At 47.8% G+C, this 27078-nt stretch overlaps 1 protein-coding gene across 1 annotated transcript in view; it reads left to right on the plus strand.

The window, feature by feature from the left end:
• Nucleotides 1-26707, plus strand: part of slc2a15a (solute carrier family 2 member 15a) — a gene marked incomplete at both ends in the record, with an annotated part of 94323 nt that extends 67616 nt beyond the window's left edge. Inside the window, 5 exons of the mRNA XM_084321747.1 lie at nt 764-874; nt 1587-1688; nt 6782-6857; nt 24211-24338; nt 26453-26707. Coding sequence (XP_084177873.1) covers nt 764-874; nt 1587-1688; nt 6782-6857; nt 24211-24338; nt 26453-26707 — 672 coding nt within the window. The remainder of the gene's footprint in view (nt 1-763; nt 875-1586; nt 1689-6781; nt 6858-24210; nt 24339-26452) is intronic.
• Nucleotides 26708-27078: the final 371 nt, after the last annotated feature.

Genomic DNA, 27078 nt, shown 5'->3' on the forward strand with positions numbered 1-27078 from the left:
CCCTTGAGAAAAGCACTGAACACCCAACTGCTCCAGTGGAGCTGCTCAGTAGACAACAGTGTCAGACTGTGGTTGTACCGGGCAGCTCCCAGGTGTGTGAATGTATGTAACTGTGTGAGTGTGAAGCAGGGAGCCTCTGTGCTCAGCGAGTCTACCCTGGGTAAAAAATAAAAGCTGTTGGTGGCCATGATGATGATGAAGATTATGACGATGAGGATGATGATAGTGTTGATGATGGTGCTACTGTTGATGATGATAGGCAGATACCTTAGCTAATCTATAGGCCTAAGTGGCTGTGGCAGGTGGCAATCCTTGGCATTGCTCCAGATACACTACAGGGTAGTGTGTGTGTGTGTGTGTGTGTGTGTGTGTGTGTGTGTGTGTGTGTGTGTGTGTGTGTGTGTGTGTGTGTGTGTGTGTGTGTGTGTGTGTGTGTGTGTGTGTGTGTGTGTGTGTGTGTGTGTGTGTGTGTGTGTGTGTGTGTGTGTGTGTGTGTGTGTGTGTGTGTGTGTCTACTTCCGTCTTTGTATGTGTGTGCTGTGCCTACCTGAGTGTTTCACCACTACCGTCTGTTCCTCCCAGTTAATAACCCCCCTGTCTCCCCCTACCTCCCCCTAAAGCCCCAAATTGAATTGAATTGAGTCGGAGCGGATGTCCAATGCTTCTCTGTGGCAATGTTGTGCCACCTGTGCCAGGCTGTGCCACCTGTGCCCATATCCCTCCGGCACTAATGTGCCCCCCCCCCCCTTCTCCTCCACCACAGATCTGGTTTTATACCAATGACATCTTCGAGAACGCCGGTATCCCATCGCCACAGATTCAGTACACCACTGTGGGCACCGGAGCCATCGAAATCATTGCAGGACTCGTTGGGGTGAGTCTACAACTGTGGAGGTTCTTGTTGGACTAAAACCATCTCTTATCGATTTTGGTTTCTTTCTTTCTTTCTTTCTTTCTTTCTTTCTTTCTTTCTTTCTTTCTTTCTTTCTTTCTTTCTTTCTTTCTTTCTTTCTTTCTTTCTTTCTTTCTTTTCTTTTCTTTCTTTCTTTCTTTCTTTCTTTCTTTCTTTCTTTCTTTCTTTCTTTCTTTCTTTCTTTCTTTTCTTTCTTTCTTTCTTTCTTTCTTTCTTTCTTTCTTTCTTTGGTTCCTTCTTTGCCCCCCCTTATAACTTTTTTCTTCTTTCCTTTCCTCTTTTCTCTCTCTTTCCATCCTTCCTTCCTACCTACTTTCTTTATTCCCATCCATCCCTCCTTCCTTGTTTCCTACCTTCCTTCCCTTTCTTTCTTTCTTTCTTTCTTTCTTTCTTTCTTTCTTTCTTTCTCTTTCTTTCTTTCTTTCTTTCTTTCTTTCTTTCTTTCTTTCTTTCTTTCTTTCTTTCTTTCTTTGGTTCCTTCTTTCTGACTGTTTGCCCCCCCTTATGACTTCTGTCCTTCCTTTCCTCTTTTCTCTCTCTTTACATCCTTCCTTCCTACCTACGTTCTTTCTTCCCATCCACCCTTCCTTCCTTGTTTCCTCCCTCCCTCCCCTGTATCTCTGCTGTATTTAAGCTGTACCGGTGTTCCGCCTGACGGTGCTTCTCCCTGCAGTGTTTCACCATAGAGAAGCTGGGCAGGAGGCCTCTCATCATCGGAGGCTTCACCATGATGGGCGTCTGCTGTGCAGGGATCACCATCTCACTCATCCTGCAGGTGTGTGTGTGTTTAAGGGGAGGGCTATGTAGTTGTTTAGATAAGATAAGATAAGATGTTACTTTATTGATCACCTTGGGGAAATCCGGGTGTCATAGCAGCATGGGGGGGGGGGGACTGGGGGTACAGGTATGGGCATGGTAATAGTAGAAAAACATAAATATAGGCAATAGAATTTGATCTGAATATAAGAAATATGAGAAAAACATTCAAATAAACAGTGTAAACAATATAATTTACTCTGAATGTAAGAATATGAGAACGTAAACAGTAAACATCAAATGTGCAGATGAAGGTCTGTATAATAAATATGGGCAATAAAGATAGTTCTGTGTGTATATCTGTGTAATCAGCCCTGGCTTCCAGAACAAAATGATAGGACAGGCATGTGAGACAGGCAAGTCTCATATAGCTAATATCAGTATGTGGGAGGCTACAGACAACCAACAGAAAAATGAATGAGTTTAAAGGAACACGTCAACTGCAAGCTAGCACAAATTAATGGAAGCGGATATGGATCAGCTAGCCTAGCTGTTGGCCAAAAAGTCCTCTGCTGGAGTTTTAAGCTAGACTAGCTGATCTGTATCCACTTCCGTAGGATGTATGCACCAAACACAAGCTTTCAACTACTTTTAGCGTGCATGTTCCAACTTTGATGGTCCAACTCGCAATGTAAACAGAGATTGGGGTGCTACAGTGCAGAGTTAACGTTAGGTAATAACTCAGTAAACCAACGTTACCTTTTTGGCTGGAGATGAAGAGATCGACCTATCTCAAATCCCACCCTCTTTTCTTGATCCTCCAATCACAACTGTTGTTTTTCCAGCTTTCTTTGTCTGAGGAAAGCAACAGTTCTGATTGGAGGATCAAAAAAAGAGGACAGGATTTGAGATAGGTCAATTGAGATTGAAGATTGTGACTAACTAAACTAAACAACATCTAACAATGTTTGTGTTGTTGATAAAAGAACGGGTTGCCAGGCTTGTAAATTGCGTTTACAATATCCCTCATCCGCAGTCAGCACTAGTTGAGCACTAGTATGATCGTGTTTCAGCACAAACGTGTTGCCCCTGCTTTACAATAATACAGAGGCTAATATTACTGAGAAATATTGAAATATGAGAAAGAAATTAAGAGATTATAAATGATTCTTGCCTCACTCATTTGGTCAAAGCTAAATATGAGCTTAACTCAGTATTTTCTAAGAAAGCTGAGTACTCACCCTTTAGGCTCATACTAAAGGAGTACGTCAGGTGATTAGGCAACAAAACTCTTGGCCAGCCAGTTGCAGTTTAGGAAAACTGCACTTCAAATTGCTGGGAAATCAAATATATTTTCATCAAAGATAAACAGGGCAAACTCAGTACTAGCCATACTAAGATGAAACATATTTTTTAAGAGTTCTACAAAACAGAGGCCTTTTCCAATGCGGATAAAGCATTGACTTGACCGCTCTATTGCTATTGAAGAGCTGATAGAGACAACTAGGTCACTGCCTGATGGGAAGCCTCCAGGCAGAGATGGAAGACCCAGTGAGTTGTATCTTTTTCCTAGCGAGCCTGGGGTTCTTAAAGCATTTCATGCAGCCATTGAAACTGGAGAGCCCCCACCCTCAATGGCAGGTCTGAAGTCTGCGCTCCTCCCCTTCCAGCTGGAGAAGGGCACAAAACAAGGTTGTCCTCTCTCCCCTTTACTAATTATCATAGCACTCAAACCCCTAGCAGAAGACACCAGATTAGGAATATGAAGTATATATGAATATGGATATGAATACATCATAGACATATGAAGTCCCTCTGTATTATTTTGAATCCCGGGACCAGTATGGGTAGACCAAAGAGATTCAAAAGCTAGAGGGGGTCGTTCCTAAACTAAACTGCTACACCATTAGAGGCCAATTCAAGAACCTCTGACTGTGTGTTTGGGTAGTTGTTAAGTTGTGTGTGTGTCCATGTGTGTATGTGTATACTGTACTTATAATTGGTGTGTGTGTGTGTACGTGTGTGTGTACGTGTGTGTGTGTGTGTGTGTGTGTGTGTGTGTGTGTGTGTGTGTGTGTGTGTGTGTGTGTGTGTGTGTGTGTGTGTGTGTGTGTGTGTGTGTGTGTGTGTGTGTGTGTGTGTGTGTGTGTGTGTGTGTGTGTATGTGTGTGTGTGTGTGTGTGTGTGTGTGTGTGTGCACTCAGGTCAGCTGCAACAGTGCTGTATAAAGCACACCAGTGTGAAGCCATGTATGTTCAATCTGTGTAGTGACAACTCACTGTTCTCTGATATTTCAGCAAACACCCCCGATGTTGTTGTTGTTAATGAGAATAACAGAGCGGTTCTCATTCTAGAAGTTGGCTGTACGTTTGACTACAGTCTAGAAGAAGCCTTTACAACCAAAATGTTGGAACTATCAACTGTTAGAGCAGGGGTCAGGAACCTTTTTGACTAGGAGAGCCATAAAAGCCAAATATTTCTAAATATATTTCATTGAGAGCCATATAGTATTTTTAACATATAATAAATTAAATATGTCTTACTTTTAATGCAACTTCTGGTGCTGCATGGTTTTGCTGATGGCCTTGTAATCTGGTTCATACGTGGTGAGATTGAGCTTCATGCAGGCGTTGAGGCTTCCATCAGTTAAACGTGAGCGTAGGTTGGTCTTAATGTTCCTCATATGCGAGAATGACTGCCCACATGCATATGTAGAGCCAAACATGGTCAATACGGCAATACTCACGCTGCATTGTGTGGTATGTCACAGGAAGCTCGTTCCAAGTTTTAAGAATCAGCTGGTCTTCAGGTTGAAGATTTTTTATTTCTGTCCACTTGTGTTCCCTCGCCAGCTCTGCTCACTATATCTTCAGCTACAGATACTATTAGCTGTATCTTCAAAACTAATTTCTGTTTACTTTAAAATGACACAGTATTATTAAGAAATATCACAAGTATAAAAAAAAAAAAAAAAAAAAAAATTGTTTTTTTTTTGCTCAAAAAATTCTGGGAGCCATATGCTGTCACCAGAAGAGCCATATATGGCTCGCGAGCCATAGGTTCCCGACCCCTGTGTTAGAGCATACCATATCACAACTGGGCTACAACTTGTAGCGGTGTCTGGCTGTGTGACGTCAACTTGTCAGTTGAAAACAATAGCACCAGGATAGCTAAGCAAGTAGCCCACCAGACGTTGGTTCTTCTGGGATTCTGCAGACATCCATTTATTAACAACAATATAAAATGAGGACTATGGGGCGGCTACGTGGCGTAGTGGGCAAGGCGCTCGCCACGAATGACGGAGACACTGGGCTTGCCTGTTCGAGCCCAGCGCTCCACATTGCTTTCAGTTTAGCTGGTCGTTCATACTAATACACATTGGCCGTAGTAGGGGGTGGGAAACTGATGGGTGGGGATCGGGCGTTGTGGACAGCGACTCCTACAGGTCGGTTGGTGCGCCTGCGCAGTAGAATCAGGAAGTGTCGGGGGCAGCGTGAGCCTCCCACGCGTTACTCCTCGCCACTGAGAGATCGAGCTGCGCAGGTGAAAAGATGCAACTGCTGTTACCTCAAGTACCGGAGGGGACTTGTGCTATGTATGACTTAGTCCACATTGCAGCCGGCTTGTGGGAGGCAAGAAACAGCGTTCGTGACAGGGGAGGGTTGAATTGGATGATACGAAAATTGGGATGGGAGAAAATATAGAAAAATGGGAGAAAAAGTGGACAAAAAAAAATAAAATGAGGACTATTACCATACGATGTATACAACTATATAAATAAAATGGTGATCACAAACACTAGCCACATCGTTACATTATAAATAATTATAACAACAAGTTGACGCTTGACGCTGCTGTCAGACGTCAGGTGAAGCAGGAAGTGAAATCACTGGCTCAGGTTAAATAAAACCAAACCTGTCGCTACATTAGGCACAAACAATGGAGCGTCACCCAGTGACCAAACATGGCACTGCAACCAAACAACAACACAGGCATATTTGTGACCGTTACAAACTGTAAACTTTTAGTTTTCATATTTGGAAGCCTGGGTCATGTGCGTGTGTGTGTGTGTGTGTGTGTGTGTGTGTGTGTGTGTGTGTGTGTGTGTGTGTGTGTGTGTGTGTGTGTGTGTGTGTGTGTGTGTGTGTGTGTGTGTGTGTGTGTGTGTGTGTGTGTGTGTGTGTGTGTGTGTGTGTGTGTGTGTGTGTGTGTGTGTGTGTGTGTGTGTGTGTGTGTGTGTGTGTGTGTGTGTGTGTGAAGCCATATATGCTCAATCTGTGTAGGGACAATTCACTGTTCTCTGACATTTCAGCAAACACCCCCGATGTTGTTATTGTTAATGAGAATAACAGAGAGGTTCTCATCCTGGAAGTTGGTTGCACGTTTGACTACAGTCTAGAGGAAGCATTTACAACCAAAATGTTAAAATATCAATTGTTAGACCATACCATTTCACAACTCGGCTACAACTGTAAACTTTTAGTCTTCATATTTGGAAGCCTGGGTCATGTCCATAAGTTGGGTGTTAGAGGCCTTCAGTTGGCCGGTCTTCCGAAGAGAAGAGCCAAACAATTAGCTAAATATTGCTCAGTGTCAGCAATTATTGGCAGCCGGGCAATTTGGAGAAGACGCTGCTATCTGTACCCATGAGCTGTGTGTTGATTGTCAGGTTCATCATCCGTGTGAGTCTGTAACTTTGATTGCCACTGTGGCACGATTGTATCCGAATAATCCCACAATGTACAAGCGCACTGTTAATATTTGTGTCCTTTAAACCTTGTTTTTATGTGGACATAAATAAAATATTCTAAATGTGTGTGTGTGTGTGTGTGTGTGTGTGTGTGTGTGTGTGTGTGTGTGTGTGTGTGTGTGTGTGTGTGTGTGTGTGTGTGTGTGTGTGTGTGTGTGTGTGTGTGTGTGTGTGTGTGTGTGTGTGTGTGTGTGTGTGTGTGTGTGTGTGTGTGTGTGTGTGCGCGCATGCATGCAGATGTATGGGTGTGTGTGAGTCTATGTACGTGTGCATAAATACGAGCATGCGTGTACGTTACTTTCATTCATGTGTGTTGCTTTACCAGCAGTGGGATTTGACCGATCTCTTCATTCTCCCTGCAGACTCACATAGGGTTCATGCGCTACGTCAGTGTTGGCTGTGTGGTCGGCATCATCGCAGGCTTCTGTATCGGCCCAGGTAGGTGCACTAGACTGTCCCATGCTCCATATCACATTTCTTCTTTAATTAACTGAATTACATTTTCAATGTTTCAACGCAGAACGTAAATGATGGCAAACGGTGACCTAATGTATCCCATGACAGGTTTGGATTTGGTTTAGATTTAATCTGTAAGAACCCACACTGACAATGACGCGTTTCCGGGGATATATGCACATTCCCCGTCAGGTCAGTAAATGTGAGGTTTCCTGAGGGCAATAATCTCTTAATAAGGCTCTAATACAGAGAACATGGTTTAAATCCTAATCTGATTTAATTCTCCGCAACTTTTTATGCACATTTGTTTATAAAGCTAACCCTGCCTAAGCCTAACCTAAAATAGAGATCACATTCTGAAGTCTTCTAGAGAACATTTAGCTCTACTTGAAACTTTGAAAATGCTGTTAGAAATGTGTTTACCTGATTTTTGAAGCAGTTGTATTCTCAGGTTGCATTTGAAAATCCAAATCTTGTCTCAGAAAATAATGCTCTAAATACCAGCGTTAGAATTATTTAGATTTTGACCACTTTTTGGGTCATTGTTTGGATGTTCTGGCTCAACAGAGAGTAGATGGCTAATGAGCATCAAAATGTTTGCTGGCATAGAATCAGATATACAGAGTTTCTGTGATGAAACACCGCCCTCTGGAGGCCAAAATGGCCAGCTATACTACACAGAACAATTATGTATACTGAGACATCCATGCAATTTATACAGGCTATACAGTATTTCCCTTGTAAGAGAGACAAATAACAGGGACACTGGTTAATAATATGTCTTCTTTGATATATAGTACTCCCGCCCACATGCTGCTCTGGTTCTCAGTGGATTGGTTCACATTGTCTGAGGCCCCGGCCTTAATTATCCTTCCTTATGCCTCATTGGTCAGAAAGATGATGAATGCTACCGCTCAGTATGGATAATCAAATGAACATCAATAATGAATCACGGAAATTACCACTCATCAGTAGTTAAATGTTATACCTCCGCCAACATGCATGACTTTCATTCACGGGGTGGTTAGAAGTGGCACAACCCCATGGTGGTAGCGTATTTTTCAAACTGACCAAAACTGACTGGGTGATTTAGGGTGATGGTATGCAGATAAGGAGCTCATATTAAGCCCACTTAATCACTCAGGCCAGAGAGAATTGTGTGCATGTGTGTGCGTGTGTGTGTGTGTGTGTGTGTGCGTGTGCGTGTGTGCGTGTGTGTGTGTAGAGTGGAGCGGTATATTTCACAGTTGGGCTACAGGTGTTTAGTTTTGGTTTTAGTGTTTATTTAGCACATTTAAAAGACATACAAAGAACAATTAGAAGATTGTCGGGAGATAAGTGGCAATGAGAGCCAAACAGGCCTTTGAGAGGCCTCCACTTGAAACGATAGGTTATGTATATAACCTAGTTATATGAGTACTGGCTGAGCGTCCTGCTCTTCGCCATCGAGATGTACCTCATCTCCAGCACCTACTGTACTTCATTAACGAAAAACAAATGCACCCAGCATCTGACCAGGCCCCGCCCCAGTGCCGTACTATAAGGCAGCAGGCGTGGTCACCACTCGCCCTTCCTCGGAAAAAGTTTCCATCAGAAAAACCCCTCCCAAGGGACCTCAGGGCGCGCTAAAAGCAAGACGCTCAGCCAGTACTCATATAACTAGGTTATATACATAACCTATCGTTATATAGTCGTACTGGCGAATCGCGTCTTGCTCTTCGCCATCGAGATATGGGGACAGAGCAGACGCGAGGACCGACAAATGCACCCCCTGAGGACCCGTAAGCCCACATCAGGGGGGAGGGGAGTCCCATCACCCCTCCTTCCTAGTGAAGAGGGGGCGGCAGTCAACTCCACCCAAGTGCGAAAAAGAGGGATCTAGAAACCTCTAAACGCACAGCACAGGCGGGACCACGTGTGACACAACACCTTGTGGTCCACACCCACACATCCCTGCTAACCCACCAAAAGGTGGGAAGCAGGGGAGGTTCCAGACCTCAGAACCGCCTGGGAAACAGAACCCCCGGTCATGTCCACGAGGTAAAACCTTACGAAGGGACCCGGGGAGGACCATGAGGACCGCAGCACAGATGTCCTCCACCGAGGCCCCTCCTAACAGGGCGGCAGAGGCCGCCACCCCACGAGTGGAGTGCGCCCTGACACCCCCAGGGGGGCCAGCCCAGCCAACATGTAGCAAAGGGCAATGCCCTCGCACAACCAATGAGACAGGCACTGTTTCGACAGTGCCTTACCAGCGCGAGAGCCACCGCAACAGACAAAAAGTTGATCGGTAGCCCTGAGGCCCTGAGTACGGCTGAGGTAAATCCCCAAGCCCGGACTGGACATGACAGGTGAAGACTCGCCTCTAACTCACTAGCGTGAGGAGGCGGATGAAAACGCCTGAACCACAATATCCCCGGAGCAAAAGAGCTTCGGATATTTTTTGGCACGAAGACTGGGTTAGGCCTCAGAGTGGCACCGCTATCGAAACGAATAGACAGACACTCAGGCCGCACCGAGAGAGCACAGAGCTCACCCACGCGCTTAGCGGAGGTGATGGCCAGCAGGAATGCAGTCTTGAACGACAGCTGTTCCAAAGGCGCTTGCTCAAGAGGCTCAAACAGGGCCTCGGACAACCGACCGAGGACCAATTAAAGATCCCAACTCGGAGCCAGAGAACGTTTCACCGGCTTAAGGCGGCGAGCGCCAAGCAGGAAACGCTTCACAAGAGGGTGGCCTTACACCACTCTTGGAAAATACGCCACTTACCCGCGTAACCCGCGATAGTGGAGGGAGCATGCGTGTTCCGGATGGTACCAACCACAGAAGGATCCATCCTCTCCAGACTCACCCTCTCACCAGCCAAACCATCAGCGGCTGGCCCAGCACAGGGAACTAACAGAGACCCGTGCGCTTGAGAGTGGGCCCGTGATGACCAAGGAACAGGCCACGACGGGGCTACCAAGAGCTGGATCAGGACCGGGAACCATACAGCTGCGCCCCGGTCCGGCGCAATCAGGATCAAGGACCTGCGCTCCTCAACGTACCCGCCCCAACAACTGACCTAACAGATGTATGGGGGGAAAGAATCCCAGGCGGCACGGCATCGCTCCCAGACCTGCCTGACTATGTCCGGACGTAATCCCCACCCGTCAGGGTGAGGACCGCCCCGCGACATCACACCTGTACCCACATTCACCCTGCCGGGGATGTGGAGAGCCCTCAGGCTGCGTAGATGGAGAATGTGATATATGGTACTCGGGTTCGATTAAGAGCACGGTGTTGAAGAGTGTTGTGATCGACTAATGATGTCTGTTGTGCATTCCTAACCTGACATTCACTAAACCTGTTGCTGTGGCTACCAACTGAGCTTGTGTGTGTTGTCAAGTTATTGCTATACGGAACCCAGCCAAAACTACAACATGGTGTCAGAAGTGGCTGAATCTTCACTCTACGCACGCCGATCTCACGGATTATAAAACCCAGCGGATTTGCGGAGTGAGTGATGAACTTTTGTTGTGCTAGTTGTTGCTAATGCTAGTAATAGCGTCTGGAAGTGGCAGCAGAGCACAGAACAGAGGAGATGGAGCAGCTCAAACCACCGTCATCATGCTACTCACGGGAAACCTGGCCGAGAATTGGCGCATGTGGGAGCAGCGTTTTCAACTGTATATGACAGCCACTGGAGCAATTGCAAAGGATGAAAAAATTAAAGTGGCCATACTGTTACACACAATTGGTGAAGATGCTTTGGATGTATTCAACACGTTCAAATTTGTTGAGGGTGACGATGAGAAAGTGGATGCAATCCTCAAGGTTTTTGAAACATATTGCAGCCCACAGAAGAATATTGTTTTTGAACGGTACCAGTTCTGGTCCCATGCTATGGCTGATGGGATGACAGTGGACAAGTTTGTCACGGAACTGCGCCAGAAGAGCAGAAACTGTGAGTTTAAAATAAGTGAGAACGAAATGATCAGAGATAAATTGGTGTTCAGCCTGAATAATGCTGCTCTGAAAGAAAGGCTACTGAGGGAGAAGAATTTAACCCTTGAGAAAGCAGTAGATGTGTGCAGAGCATCAGAAGCTGCGAGGAGCCAGATACAAGCTATGCAAACAACACAGGCTGTGGGTGAATCATATGTGCAAGCCATAAGTAGAGCTCCAGCTCAACCAGAGGGGAAGATTCTACAAAGACAGGAAGACAGAAAAGAAAAACAGAGAGTGGATTGCACAATGCAACAAGTGTGGGAGAACACATGAACCACGCCAGTGTCCGGCTTATGGTGCTGTATGCCACAAATGTAACAGGCAAAACCATTTTGCGAGGATGTGTTCCACACCAGCTGACAGGACGGGCACCCAAACATACAGAACAGTAATAAGACGTGGTGTCCACGACATTGAGACTGAGGTAGACTCACTGTTTATAGGTACTGTGTCATGTGTGGAAGTGGATGCAGTCACTAAAAGTAAAGACACTGCATGGTACACTATGGCCAATGTGAGGAATGTCCCGGTCAATTTCAAGATTGACACGGGGCGGATGGAAACGTGCTGCCTATGTCCATTGTAAAGACATTTCCAGGTCGTATCCAGCTACAGCCCACAAGAACAGTGCTGGTAGCTTATGGAGGGAACCGTCTGAAGCCTGAAGGGACCGTGACTCTGATGTGTGAAACTGCCAAGGCTAAAGCCAAGATTGATTTCTATGTGATCAACCAGTCAACCGTGCCGATCATGGGCAGAGAGGCAAGTGAAGTACTGCAGCTTGTGAAACGAATTGATGCACTTGAGAAGAAACCTCCAGCCACAACAGAGAAGCTGAAGAGACCTCCAGCCACTAAAGAGGAGTTGCTGGAGATGTACCCATCTCTCTTCTGCGGGCTGGGTGAGTTCCCAGGTGTACATCACATACACACTGACCCGGCAGTTACACCTGTGGTACATGGGTGCAGGAAGATTCCCCTTGCTGTCCTGGACAGGCTGAAAGTCACACTGCGGCACCTTGTGGAAGCAGATGTAATAACCCCTGTGAATGACCCAACAGCATGGGTGAGCAGTTTGGTGATCACAGAAAAAAAAATAGATCACTCAGGGTGTGCTTGGACCCCTGTGATCTGAACAAGGCCATACAGAGGCAACATTACTCCATTCCCACTCTAGGCGATGTCTGCTGCAAACTGGCAGGGAAATCTATCTTCACCATTCTGGATGAGAAGGATGGATATTGGCAAGTGAAACTGGATGAGCCATCGTCTGAGCTGTGTACATTCAACACACCATGGGGCCGCTACCGCTTTAAGAGATTGCCATTTGGCATCAAGTCAGCCAGTGAAGTGTTTCAGCAGAAGAACAGTGAGACCTTCGGTGACATAGAAGGGGTACATATCATAGCTGATGACATGATAATCGCTGCATCCTCAGACCAAGAGCACGCTGAAATCCTCCAGCAGGTCATGAAGAGGGCACAAGCTGCCAATGTCAAGTTCAACAAAGACAAAATCCAGTTCAAAGTCGACACAGTGAAATACATGGGCCACATCATCACACCAGAGGGTGTTAAACCTGATGACGCAAAGGTGATAGCCATCGCCAACATGCCGGCACCGGAAGACAAGAAAGGCCTCCAGAGATTGTTAGGCATGACAAAATACTTGGCCCAATACATTCCGGGGGAAGCCACCATAACTACTCCTCTGAGACAGCTGCTGAGAAAGGATGCAGCATGGCAGTGGGCCCATGAACATGATGCAGCGCTGGAAAGCCTGAAGGCTGCTCTCATTCAAGCCCCAAGTCTCAAGTTTTATGACAAACACAAACCCTTGACAATCCAAGCGGATGCGTCTAAAGATGGATTCTACAGGAAGGCTACCCGCTGAGCTATGCCTCCCGAGCATTGTCAGACACAGAGAAAAACTATGCTCAAATAGAAAAGGAGCTGTTGGCGATTGTGTTTGCATCAGTACATATATGGGCAGACAGTGAGTGTGCAGTCGGATCATAAACCTCTGGAAGTCATCTTTAAGAAACATCTAAGCAAAGCACCAGCTAGACTACAGCGGATGCTTCTCCAGCTGCAGTGCTATGATCTTGAAATCACATACACTCCAGGAAAAGACATGCATGTTGCCGACACACCCTCTCGAGCAGTGGTGAAAGGGCACGTTGGAGATCTCACTGAGAATCTGTTTGAGGAGAAAGTGGTGTATGCGATGGAGGCCACAGATGCTTTGAGTGAAAACATGCTCAAGCAACTCCAGGAAGCAACTGCAGCAGACAAAGTGTTGCAGGCAGTGATACAAGCACACCAAAAGGGCTGGCCAGAATGGAGACAACGCTGTGACGGCATATTACACCAATACTGGCCGATGCGTCACACAGTGAGCATCAGAGATGGTGTAGTAATAACGGAAGACAAGATCATCATTCCTCAGAGCATGAGAGCAGTAATCATGGATAAATTGCATCTTGCACACCAAGGTGTCCAGCGAATGAAAGCCCATGCCAGGAAGGTCCTATACTGGCCAGGAATGGCACAGGACATAGTGAAAAAAGTGGAAATGTGTGCCACATGTCAACAAATGCAGCCACAAAACCAAAGAGAACCTCTCCAGTCACATGAGATACCAGAACTGCCATGGATGAAACTGGGGACCAACATATTTGAGCTGCATGGACAATCCTATCTAGTGATTGTTGACTACCTGACCAAGTACCCAGAAGTGCTAAACCAGACAAGACTGCCCACTCAGTCATACAAAGGATGAAGTCAGTCTTCTCCAGACATGGGATCCCCAAAGAGCTAGTGAGTGATCATGTTCCTTTTGCGAGCTGTGAGATGCAGAAGTTTGCTGCAGAATGGGGCATCAAAATCACACACTCTAGCCCTGGATACCCACAGTCCAATGGACTTGCAGAGAGTATGGTCAAAATGGTGAAACGCACACTGAAGAAGGCAGCTAAAACAGACACTGACCCGCATCTGGCTTTGCTGTCATTGAGAAACACACCGGTGACAGGCCTAGATGTCTCCCCAGCGCAGATGTTGATGGGACATGTCCTGAGAAGCCCGCTGCCGTGCACCAGCGCAGTGTTGCAGCCATCCACCCCAAGTAACATACATGACAGGCTCCAACACCTGCAGGCACGACGGGAGAGGTACTACAATGTGGGTACCAGACCACTATCGGTACTGACTCCTGGAACCACAGTACACATGAAAACAAGGCAAGGCTGGAAGCCTGCTGTCGTGTTGAGCAAGAGAGTAGAGCCATGCTCTTACAGTGTGGAATCACCGGCAGGCGTGATCTTCAGGAGAAACAGATGCCACCTGAGGACGGTTCATCCAAGTCTGCTTGAGAATGCTGATCCTGAGTATGCTGATCCTGAGTCCGTCGACCAGCCAGAAACTCTGCGGGACGAGCCACGGACTCTGCGGGACGAGCCACGGACTCTGCGGGATGAGCCGCCTGCCCTGAACCAGCCCTCCCAGTCCAGCACGGGTGACTCCCCTACATGCCGCACCAGATCTGGGAGAGCTGTCGTGCCGCCTGTGAGATACAGCGACAGCGATTATGACACGAGCCAACGCTGAAGGTTGAGCTCCACCGGTGGGCTATGTTCTGGAACCTCTGGCCCCAAGCAACTGATACTGACAATATAAATTTATTATTTGTTACATTATTCCTGTTGGTAAGCTATTGGGAAAGGTGATTGAAGTATTTTGCTAATTATGGTCTGCAGTAAGAGAGTAATAACTTTTACTAAAAGTAATAACTTTTCCTTAAGAAAGGGGGATGTGATATATGGTACTCGGGTTCGATTAAGAGCACGGTGTTGAAGAGTGTTGTGATCGACTAATGATGTCTGTTGTGCATTCCTGACCTGACGTTCACTAAACCTGTTGCTGTGGCTACCAACTGAGCTTGTGTGTGTTGTCAAGTTATTGCTATACGGAACCCAGCCAAAACTACAACAGAGAACGCCCATAGCCAGCCGCCCGCCGCCCGGTGCAGACGGGGGAGCGTACTCCTCCCTGTCTGTCGATATACGACGCTGACGTCGTATTGTCCGTCCTGATCAAACACCGTTTGAGGACCAGAAGGACCGCCTTTAATACCAACACATTGAACGTAGTGCAGACCGGGCAGCATGGCTTGCCAGCTGCCCCCTACTGCGTTGGCCCGACGCGTCTCCAGCAAGGGAGGCGTCGGTGAAAAACGTGACGTGTGACAGCCTACTGCCCATGGGGACCCCCCTGGTGAGGACCCCAGGCCCTCCCCAGGGGGCGAGGTCCCCCAGTACTGACACGGGAACCTTAGCCGCTTCCACTTGCCTCTCACCGGGTCTATTTCCATACTGGAAAAAAACCACCTCCGTAACCTCCTCCTGGGGTGACGAGGAGGCCAAGAGGGACCACGGAATGAGCAGATGCCATCATACCGAGCAGGCGTATCACGGACAGTGCCGTAACCGTCCTAGGACGGAACCTCCCGAGCGTGTCACCAACACGCTCTGAGAGGGATGCCCATAGCACTCCACCCGTTGACTACAGCAAACCCCAGGCTGGTAGGAATTCCACCACCTGTCTGGTATGAGACCTGACGATCCACCTTGACCGCCAAGGACCAGAACGTCGTCAGGGCAGAATACACTCCGTAACCCCTGACGATGCAGAGGCCCCAGTGCGGCCTCCACACACTTGGTGAAGATGCGGGGAGCCAGAGAAAAGCCGAACGGCAGCCTCTGGTACTCATACGCTAAACCCTGCAAAGGAAGCATAGGTAAGCCCTAGGATGGAAGATCGGGGAATGCGAATATGCATCCTACAGGTCTATGCAGGAAACCAGGCCCCCACCTGACAGTGTTCAACAGGTAGGAGATGATCCAAAAAATGCTGAACCTTCCCATGGGACAGGTCCAGCATGGGTCTGACACCCCCCCCCCCCTCCCGATTTCTCGGGCACAAGAGAATACTGGGAGGAAAACGCCACGACGATGGCTTGCTTCGTCCACAGAGATTGGATCTCGTTGACCAGAGCTGTCACTGCTGGTGACCCTGACAATAGGGTCTGTACCAAACCCGAAAACGGGTGGGGTTATGTAAATACAAGTCCCCGCCACAGCGTTCTCTCCATCCACCTCGACATATGGTACTGCTGTAGCCATATGTGATGATACTCCCAACGCACCCGCCGCCATTTGGCACAGGTCCGCTAGGAACTGTAGATAGGTGGCCCGGTCCCACCCGCTGTGCGTAGCCAACTCTGGACCCGTGCGAGCAGAGCGTTCCGTGGAGTCGGGTCGGACCCTGACACTACCCACAAGGCAATCGCACCCAAGGGGGGGACCCCGACAGAAAGGGCCGGTTTGATACGGGGGAAGCTGACATCAGTCTAGGTGACAAAAGCTCCCCTACTGAACACCCCTCCAGAACATGCTGAGGAGTTGTTCTGCAGCTGGACATGCAAGGTGTGAGGCCCCCATGGGTTCCTACACACCGTAGCCCTGCAGTGATATTACTACCACCCAAATCACGCGCGCCTGCGAGACCACTGCCAATCTTTCAGGAGTGGGAGGCACCAACATGATACCCGGCCTGGCGAAGGCGAGGTCGGGGAAGCCCGCACTGTGTGCCTCAAAAAGGTCTCGAGCCCCCCTGCTGACAACACTTGTAGTTGACAGACGTAACACCAGGCTCAACCAAACACAGCTTATGGTGTGGGAGCCGCTTGACAGCACAACATTCTCACGGACAGACCCAGGCTCAGCCATCAACTGGGTGTCAGCCTCTGTCCCCATGAGAAGCGAAACGTGGGGCCGCATGCGCTTCAACGAAGGCTTGCGGCCCGCAGCCAAAGGAAACAAATCAGAGCCCCTTTTCCGCTGGTGTTGGGGGAAGGAGTGATCGGAGAGCGGGCTGCTCGCGGCAGGACGGCGACGGTTTCTCAGGCCGTGCTCATCCAACATGGCCGATCCCTTGGCCGCCAAGGCTGTCGGCCTTGTGGACACCTGTTGACTCAACGCCCAGGATACCTCTGGCGGGGGAAACATGGCCGCCTGTCGAGGGCCCCGCCATAGTCGCTGACGAGGCCGTGCTCTCACCTCTGGCGGTGTGGGGCCTAGGACAAATACCGCCCGTGCTCCAGCAGAAGACCAAGATCCTCTGCGGAGAGGGGAGCCCTGAGGAGGGAACCTCCCTGCGGTTATAGCTTGCGGCTAGGTCAAAGCTAATAACGTCAACAACCTTGCGCGATGTTCCGACGTTGGCTGGCACTCAAGGCCCCGCCACCAGACACCATTTTCTACAAAAAAAACAGCAATTCAAACACAGTTACTAATCGCTGCCAATTCCATACCGTGGCGGTACAGGCTTTAACAGCCCACCAGCCACTCGCCGGGCCGACCCACCTCAATGGCCGTCGGCCGGGCGGGGCACTGTTTCAACATGTCAAAAGCAAAGGACTGATGCTAAACACGGAGCACCAGTAGTGGTTGCAACCAGCAACCGCCACTGTGGTGTGCACCATGAAGGGGTTAATGAATAAATGAACTAAACACCACCAATATACTGTAGAATGGGCTAGCCCATACACACAATGTTAAGGGGATGCGGACCAAAGAACCAGTCCTGCATTCATTCATAATATTCACAAACAGCACACCAGCCCTAGACCTCAGCCCATTTACCCATGCCAACAGAACAACAAGCAGCATTACTAACACCAGCGTTAATGCCTGATGGCACAGAGCCTACCTGGTGCGAGTTAGCTCGATAGCTAAACATTGCACGCTGTCCCTCGAACCGCTGCCAAGAGACGAGGAACACCAGGACAGACCCGACGTGCCGTTGGAACATGCCGAGAAGATTCCAGGGGCTGGCAAATCTTCGGCGAATACCCAACATTGCGCAATTTTTCTTATACTTTTCATAACGCTAGTTCACAGGGTGCAAGCATCCGCCATGATGGAAACGAAATAGAGGAAGGGCGAGTGGTGACCACGCCTGCTGCCTTATAGTACGGCACTGGGGCGGGGCCTGGTCAGATGCTGGGTGCATTTGTTTTTCGTTAATGAAGTACAGTAGGTACTGGAGATGAGGTACATCTCGATGGCGAAGAGCAAGACGCGATTCGCCAGTACGACTATATAACAGAAAATCCACTCAACAAAAAACTAAAACATTATGTTAGCTTTCTATTAGCTCAAATTTAAGACAATTGTGAAAGAAAACTGTAAACATCACAGAGGGAAAAACTGTAAACATCACAGAGGGGAGGGACAGAAATACTGACACAAAAGTTATCTATGTTCAATCTTAGTCAATTAGGAACCTAGGAATGCGTAAAAACATTCAGATAATTTTTTTTTTATTATTTTGATAGTCATTCCAATGAATCACACCCTTATATTTGAAAGAAAATTTGCCATGGGAGATACATACAAATGAGGAAGCTCCTGGTTTTCATATTTGGTAGCCTGCCCTGGGAAATGTTGATAATAGCTGTAAGAGGGTTTCAGGAGGTAGGTCTCACACCCCTTCCTGACAGGCAGCGACGCGAGCGAGCGTGATTGCGAAAATGATTAAAATTTATTCGTTTCAATCAGACTATCCTGACCTGCTGCGAGCGACAGCGAACTGACCGGCGATGTCGTCCCCCCCTCAAATATTCGCTTGCTGTGTCTCTAGTTGAGCGATTACGCGGCCGAGTACCGCCCCTAAACACTTTTTATTGGTCAAGAATCGCAGGCTGCTTTCCCCCTGTGTGCTTCCAGGTAAACACACACACAGACACACTCGGACACGCGCCGCGTCATATCAGGACAGTGTCGCGCGCGATTTAATCTCCAGTTCGCTCGCTCGCTGCCTGTCAGGAACCGGTGTCAGGATGGCCAAGCGGTGAGCGTAGTACGATGAATTGAAAATGGGGGACCCTGATGTAAACAAGACGAAAGTCTTTCTCTGGTCTGCATCCCCTTAACAATTGTATGTATTGAGCTGTACTGTACTGTACCCATTCTGCAATCTGTTAATAAAGTTTTCATTCATTCATTCATTCAGTATTGTTGTTACTTTATGTCATTGTGCTCTCTGCTAATAGTGCTGTATATACAGTATATCAACCTGATTATCAGTTGAGCACATACTAACTGAAAGGTCTCTTGAATCTGAATGCGTTTACATTATGTCCCATGCCTGTTGGGCGTAAATGTAATTGATTATTGCAAATGTTTTAATTGGTAATATGATATATAGCATTCATATTTCTAATATCAATTCATATTTTTCCCCTGTACTTTTAGCTTGACTGTCTTGGTGTGGGTTTTATGTCTGAAACTCTGTGCTGCTGCTGCCCTTCCTGGCCAGGTCTTTATTGGAAAGAGATGTTAATCTCAATGGGACTAAGCTGTTTAAGAAAAGGTTAAATTAGAAAGAAAGAAATCAAGGCTGGTAGGAATTCCACCACCTGTCTGGTATGAGACCTGACGATCCACCTTGACCGCCAAGGACCAGAACGTCGTCAGGGCAGAATACACTCCGTAACCCCTGACGATGCAGAGGCCCCAGTGCGGCCTCCACACACTTGGTGAAGATGCGGGGAGCCAGAGAAAAGCCGAACGGCAGCCTCTGGTACTCATACGCTAAACCCTGCAAAGGAAGCATAGGTAAGCCCTAGGATGGAAGATCGGGGAATGCGAATATGCATCCTACAGGTCTATGCAGGAAACCAGGCCCCCACCTGACAGTGTTCAACAGGTAGGAGATGATCCAAAAAATGCTGAACCTTCCCATGGGACAGGTCCAGCATGGGTCTGACACCCCCCCCCCCTCCCGATTTCTCGGGCACAAGAGAATACTGGGAGGAAAACGCCACGACGATGGCTTGCTTCGTCCACAGAGATTGGATCTCGTTGACCAGAGCTGTCACTGCTGGTGACCCTGACAATAGGGTCTGTACCAAACCCGAAAACGGGTGGGGTTATGTAAATACAAGTCCCCGCCACAGCGTTCTCTCCATCCACCTCGACATATGGTACTGCTGTAGCCATATGTGATGATACTCCCAACGCACCCGCCGCCATTTGGCACAGGTCCGCTAGGAACTGTAGATAGGTGGCCCGGTCCCACCCGCTGTGCGTAGCCAACTCTGGACCCGTGCGAGCAGAGCGTTCCGTGGAGTCGGGTCGGACCCTGACACTACCCACAAGGCAATCGCACCCAAGGGGGGGACCCCGACAGAAAGGGCCGGTTTGATACGGGGGAAGCTGACATCAGTCTAGGTGACAAAAGCTCCCCTACTGAACACCCCTCCAGAACATGCTGAGGAGTTGTTCTGCAGCTGGACATGCAAGGTGTGAGGCCCCCATGGGTTCCTACACACCGTAGCCCTGCAGTGATATTACTACCACCCAAATCACGCGCGCCTGCGAGACCACTGCCAATCTTTCAGGAGTGGGAGGCACCAACATGATACCCGGCCTGGCGAAGGCGAGGTCGGGGAAGCCCGCACTGTGTGCCTCAAAAAGGTCTCGAGCCCCCCTGCTGACAACACTTGTAGTTGACAGACGTAACACCAGGCTCAACCAAACACAGCTTATGGTGTGGGAGCCGCTTGACAGCACAACATTCTCACGGACAGACCCAGGCTCAGCCATCAACTGGGTGTCAGCCTCTGTCCCCATGAGAAGCGAAACGTGGGGCCGCATGCGCTTCAACGAAGGCTTGCGGCCCGCAGCCAAAGGAAACAAATCAGAGCCCCTTTTCCGCTGGTGTTGGGGGAAGGAGTGATCGGAGAGCGGGCTGCTCGCGGCAGGACGGCGACGGTTTCTCAGGCCGTGCTCATCCAACATGGCCGATCCCTTGGCCGCCAAGGCTGTCGGCCTTGTGGACACCTGTTGACTCAACGCCCAGGATACCTCTGGCGGGGGAAACATGGCCGCCTGTCGAGGGCCCCGCCATAGTCGCTGACGAGGCCGTGCTCTCACCTCTGGCGGTGTGGGGCCTAGGACAAATACCGCCCGTGCTCCAGCAGAAGACCAAGATCCTCTGCGGAGAGGGGAGCCCTGAGGAGGGAACCTCCCTGCGGTTATAGCTTGCGGCTAGGTCAAAGCTAATAACGTCAACAACCTTGCGCGATGTTCCGACGTTGGCTGGCACTCAAGGCCCCGCCACCAGACACCATTTTCTACAAAAAAAACAGCAATTCAAACACAGTTACTAATCGCTGCCAATTCCATACCGTGGCGGTACAGGCTTTAACAGCCCACCAGCCACTCGCCGGGCCGACCCACCTCAATGGCCGTCGGCCGGGCGGGGCACTGTTTCAACATGTCAAAAGCAAAGGACTGATGCTAAACACGGAGCACCAGTAGTGGTTGCAACCAGCAACCGCCACTGTGGTGTGCACCATGAAGGGGTTAATGAATAAATGAACTAAACACCACCAATATACTGTAGAATGGGCTAGCCCATACACACAATGTTAAGGGGATGCGGACCAAAGAACCAGTCCTGCATTCATTCATAATATTCACAAACAGCACACCAGCCCTAGACCTCAGCCCATTTACCCATGCCAACAGAACAACAAGCAGCATTACTAACACCAGCGTTAATGCCTGATGGCACAGAGCCTACCTGGTGCGAGTTAGCTCGATAGCTAAACATTGCACGCTGTCCCTCGAACCGCTGCCAAGAGACGAGGAACACCAGGACAGACCCGACGTGCCGTTGGAACATGCCGAGAAGATTCCAGGGGCTGGCAAATCTTCGGCGAATACCCAACATTGCGCAATTTTTCTTATACTTTTCATAACGCTAGTTCACAGGGTGCAAGCATCCGCCATGATGGAAACGAAATAGAGGAAGGGCGAGTGGTGACCACGCCTGCTGCCTTATAGTACGGCACTGGGGCGGGGCCTGGTCAGATGCTGGGTGCATTTGTTTTTCGTTAATGAAGTACAGTAGGTACTGGAGATGAGGTACATCTCGATGGCGAAGAGCAAGACGCGATTCGCCAGTACGACTATATAACAGAAAATCCACTCAACAAAAAACTAAAACATTATGTTAGCTTTCTATTAGCTCAAATTTAAGACAATTGTGAAAGAAAACTGTAAACATCACAGAGGGAAAAACTGTAAACATCACAGAGGGGAGGGACAGAAATACTGACACAAAAGTTATCTATGTTCAATCTTAGTCAATTAGGAACCTAGGAATGCGTAAAAACATTCAGATAAATTTTTTTTTATTATTTTGATAGTCATTCCAATGAATCACACCCTTATATTTGAAAGAAAATTTGCCATGGGAGATACATACAAATGAGGAAGCTCCTGGTTTTCATATTTGGTAGCCTGCCCTGGGAAATGTTGATAATAGCTGTAAGAGGGTTTCAGGAGGTAGGTCTCACACCCCTTCCTGACAGGCAGCGACGCGAGCGAGCGTGATTGCGAAAATGATTAAAATGTATTCGTTTCAATCAGACTATCCTGACCTGCCGCGAGCGACAGCGAACTGACCGGCGATGTCGTCCCCCCCTCAAATATTCGCTTGCTGTGTCTCTAGTTGAGCGATTACGCGGCCGAGTACCGCCCCTAAACACTTTTTATTGGTCAAGAATCGCAGGCTGCTTTCCCCCTGTGTGCTTCCAGGTAAACACACACACAGACACACTCGGACACGCGCCGCGTCATATCAGGACAGTGTCGCGCGCGATTTAATCTCCAGTTCGCTCGCTCGCTGCCTGTCAGGAACCGGTGTCAGGATGGCCAAGCGGTGAGCGTAGTACGATGAATTGAAAATGGGGGACCCTGATGTAAACAAGACGAAAGTCTTTCTCTGGTCTGCATCCCCTTAACAATTGTATGTATTGAGCTGTACTGTACTGTACCCATTCTGCAATCTGTTAATAAAGTTTTCATTCATTCATTCATTCAGTATTGTTGTTACTTTATGTCATTGTGCTCTCTGCTAATAGTGCTGTATATACAGTATATCAACCTGATTATCAGTTGAGCACATACTAACTGAAAGGTCTCTTGAATCTGAATGCGTTTACATTATGTCCCATGCCTGTTGGGCGTAAATGTAATTGATTATTGCAAATGTTTTAATTGGTAATATGATATATAGCATTCATATTTCTAATATCAATTCATATTTTTCCCCTGTACTTTTAGCTTGACTGTCTTGGTGTGGGTTTTATGTCTGAAACTCTGTGCTGCTGCTGCCCTTCCTGGCCAGGTCTTTATTGGAAAGAGATGTTAATCTCAATGGGACTAAGCTGTTTAAGAAAAGGTTAAATTAGAAAGAAAGAAATCAAGGGCGGTCAGGTGGCGTAACGGAGATTGCGTTCGTCACCAACCCCCGAGCGGCTGGATTCGCCTGTTCGAATCCAGCTCACAGCTCCGGGGTTGTCACCAGCTTGGCTGGCCGTTCACACTAATACAATTGGCAGTATTAGAGGGTGGGAGAAGCTGGCGGGGTGGGTCCGGGTCGTTGTAAACAGCGACTCCTACAGTTCGGTCGGGGCGCCTGCTAAGCGTGGATAGGATCTAAGTGGGATAGTGTGATCCTTCCACACGCTACGCCCTCTCAGTGAGAATCCGCGCTGCCAGGTGAAAAGAAGCGGTTGATTGGCTGGACGTGTGTCGGAGGAAGCACGTGGTAGCCTCCACTCTCCCAGACCGACTGTGGGGGGTAAGTGCGCAGCGACCAGGAAGGGGATTGGGAATTGGCATAACGACTAACATTGGGATGGGAGAAAATCGGAGGAAAAAGGAGGGGGAAAAAGATCAATAAAAAAAAGAAAGAAAGAAATCAGGGGCTGGGTGGTGCAGTGGACATTGCGCTCGTCACCAACGAGACACCGGTCTCGAATCCGGCTGTCAGCGGTGCCTCCGGCTTTGGCCGGCCGTCATACTGACTCAATTGGCAGAGTCAGCGGGAGGGGAGTCGATTGGTGGTAATCTGGTCGTTGTAAACAGCGACTCCTACAGTCGGTCAGGGCGCCTGCACAGCAAAGACAGGAAAATGGCGGGGGCAGTGTGAGCCTCCCACACGTTACACCTCGCCAATGAGAGTCCGCGCTGGCAGGTGAAAAGAAGTGGCTGGCTGCCTCCACATGTATCGGAGGGGACATGCGATGGGCTTCTATCCTCCCTACGACCGGCCAGTGGGGGGCACATGCGAGCAATGATCAGGACAGGGGAGGGAGAATTGGCACGAGAGAAAAATTGGGATGGGAGAAAATCACAGAAAAAGGAGAAGAAAAAGTAGGTAAAAAAAAAGAAAGAAAGAAATCATTGAAATGCCTGTTTCTTGCAGCGGGCGTTCCCTTCCTGATCACAGCTGAGCTCTTTAAGCAATCCCATCGTCCGGCAGCCTACACAGTAGGAGGGGCCCTCAACTGGATGTCCAACTTCACTGTGGGCTTCGTCTTCCCCTTCCTACAGGTGAGCTCTCCTGACTCCGCCCCCTCACTAGACTCTTGTCTTTTTTTTACCCTTTCATGTGTGTTTTGTGGAATCCCATCTTAGAATTTTACCACTAAAGCTTCCAAATCCATAAAAGGCTATGGTCTCATTTCTACAGCATAACGTTTTAAATGTAAAGAAGAAATGTACCTTTTTTTGGTTTTCTCTTCTCCATATTAGACACAGTGCAGTTAGGTATCTCTCATGGTTACAGAGTGCTCATCTTCCACAGTGCAGCTTTAAACTAGTGTTATAACTAGAAAGGTGTGCTCAGTAGAGCACAAATGACCACGCGGCAGTCACACATTTCTTTTTTAGTAGCCTACACAGCCTTAATTGTAGGAGGCGGGGCAAACATAGACCAATGAAAGCAGATCTCCCCGTAATATTACTCCCACATTACACTATTATACACTATTAAACTATTACACACCACACACCATTACACTATTACACACTAGTATACTATTACACACTATTACACTATTACACACTATTACACTATTACTATTACACTATTACACACTATTACACTATTGGGTGGAATAAACCTTTAAAACTATTTGGGTGGAATAAACCAATGAAACATTAAGTTCATTGACACCTCCCATATGTCTCTACAACAAACAGGTCCTGATATGAAAGTGGGCAGGAGTTATATTTGGCTTATCAGTGGACAATGATGGAAATTATTAATGTTTTTTAATGCATGGATATATCAATGGCAATAGGTTCACTATAGCATGTTGTAAACAGGTGCCAGTGAGCTGATTACCAGGGAACCTGTGTTGTATTGCCCTGTGTAACTTCATACTGAATATGTATTTCAATAGACAATGATAAATGAATAAAATACTTATCATAAAAATATTCCAGCATTCAGGTCCCTGGTCTGCTGTCAGCCGATGAGCTGCTGCAGACATTAGCTGCAGACAGATAGAATCACGCAGACTGAGAGAGGCAACCAAACGCATAATCCCCCCAGGCTACCACCTGGTGGGGATAATAATAACAATAATAATCAATGCTCCAACCACCATGTGGACAGAGGTAGGGGACAATGATTGTTCTGAGGGAGTGTCTTTCAATTTATTACAGACATTTGTAAACATACTGTTTACAATCTGTGATCGGTAGTAGCCATTTAATTTTTTTACCTCATGGTATAAAATGATCTATTGTGACCTAGGATAATTACAACCTCATTAAACTTTACAAACAGGTTCAGTTTTGCGCCACATCTGTGTAATAAATGGTATCAACCCAGAAATTACTGCAGCAACTTATGAGACATAATTGAGCATGGAAATGGCCATCATTAAGCCATCAAGCCCCTTTAAACAGGCGAGATTCAAAACATAATCGTTATTGCATATTAATAGATACAAAAGTTTTGAGCTGCATCTCAAATGAGCCCTTAGGGTCCCAGCTTTCTGATGGTGTATGTAGCACCTAACTGCTGACCCAATACTGCCTCTCCCCTTTCCACTGCTCAAGATAATGTCTCTGCCAAGCATGGCCACCTCCATTTGGCAAAGAAGACAATGCTGTTGACTCTATTTCCCACTGAGGAGCAAAATGTCTGTAGATGACCATTTGGGACTGGTCCCCCATCGATTCATTCATTCATTATAAATAAATAAATACAAAATGTTTAATAAAACAATTTTTAGAAACAGAAAGTCAATCAATTAAATATTTAAAATAATTAAAAACAACTGCAGACTGTGACTTGACTTACTTGACTTAATCCTCTTTACCCCGTTGGGGGGCATAGGGCAGACTGTGGTGAAGTGCTATTAACGATTTTACCTGACCAATAGACACTAATGAATTGAGTTTTAAAGTGCATTGCAAAACATTCCATGTTTCTGGGGCACAGAAGCTAAAAGCAGATTTTCCTAATTCAGTGCAAACTCTAGGAACCTTAAGTGTATAAGCCAATCACCAGAGCCAATAATGATACGGTCCAGAACTCCAATCCAGCAATGAGGTGATGTAGGGTGGGAGTCCAGAGGCTTTAGAGTGGAAGCAGCAGCATGTCTATAGACCACGTCTATATTCATCTATCTCTCTGTCCATCCATCCCTCAGATGTTTGCAGGGTCCTACTGCTACTTGGTGTTTTCCACCGTGTGTCTGGTGGTGGCAGCCTACGTCTACTTCATCATCCCCGAGACCAAGAACAAGACATTTGTGGAGATCAGCCGGATGTTCGCCAAGAAGGAGGCTGTCCCGGAGACCCAGAGCCTGGGTCACATGGACGTGCTCAAGCTGCGGAAGATGAACGGCTATGGTACCCTGGCCAACGGCTCTCTGGACTTTGACAGCTCCTCCTCTGTGCCCTAGGGTCTGTCCAGAAATGAGTCTTTCCATCACCTCCCCTTGCTCCCTTGCTCCCTTCCACACTACATGAACTACAAAGGCCAGAGGTCTCAGCCTAGGACCCAAATAGAGGCCTTGCACGGAACGTGTGTGTAGTTCTCTTCCTTCCAGCATGGCTGCCTGTAACCATTGGTTACAACTTTTGAAAGAAAATGTCTCATTTCTGTGCAGTGGTAGAGTTGGTAAAATGTTGGAAAATAATGATATTACTGTTCCACAGTGATTTGTTTACAAGATCAAATAATAATAAGACATTAAATTCTTACATTTGTGTTGACATATTTCTCATTACAGTATATCAACATATAGCAACTGCTGTTTTGCACAGAGCAACC

The sequence above is a fragment of the Notolepis coatsorum genome, assembly GCF_963971535.1.
Source record: "Notolepis coatsorum genome assembly, chromosome: 9".
In the NCBI taxonomy this organism is placed as follows: Eukaryota; Metazoa; Chordata; class Actinopteri; order Aulopiformes; family Paralepididae; genus Notolepis; species Notolepis coatsorum.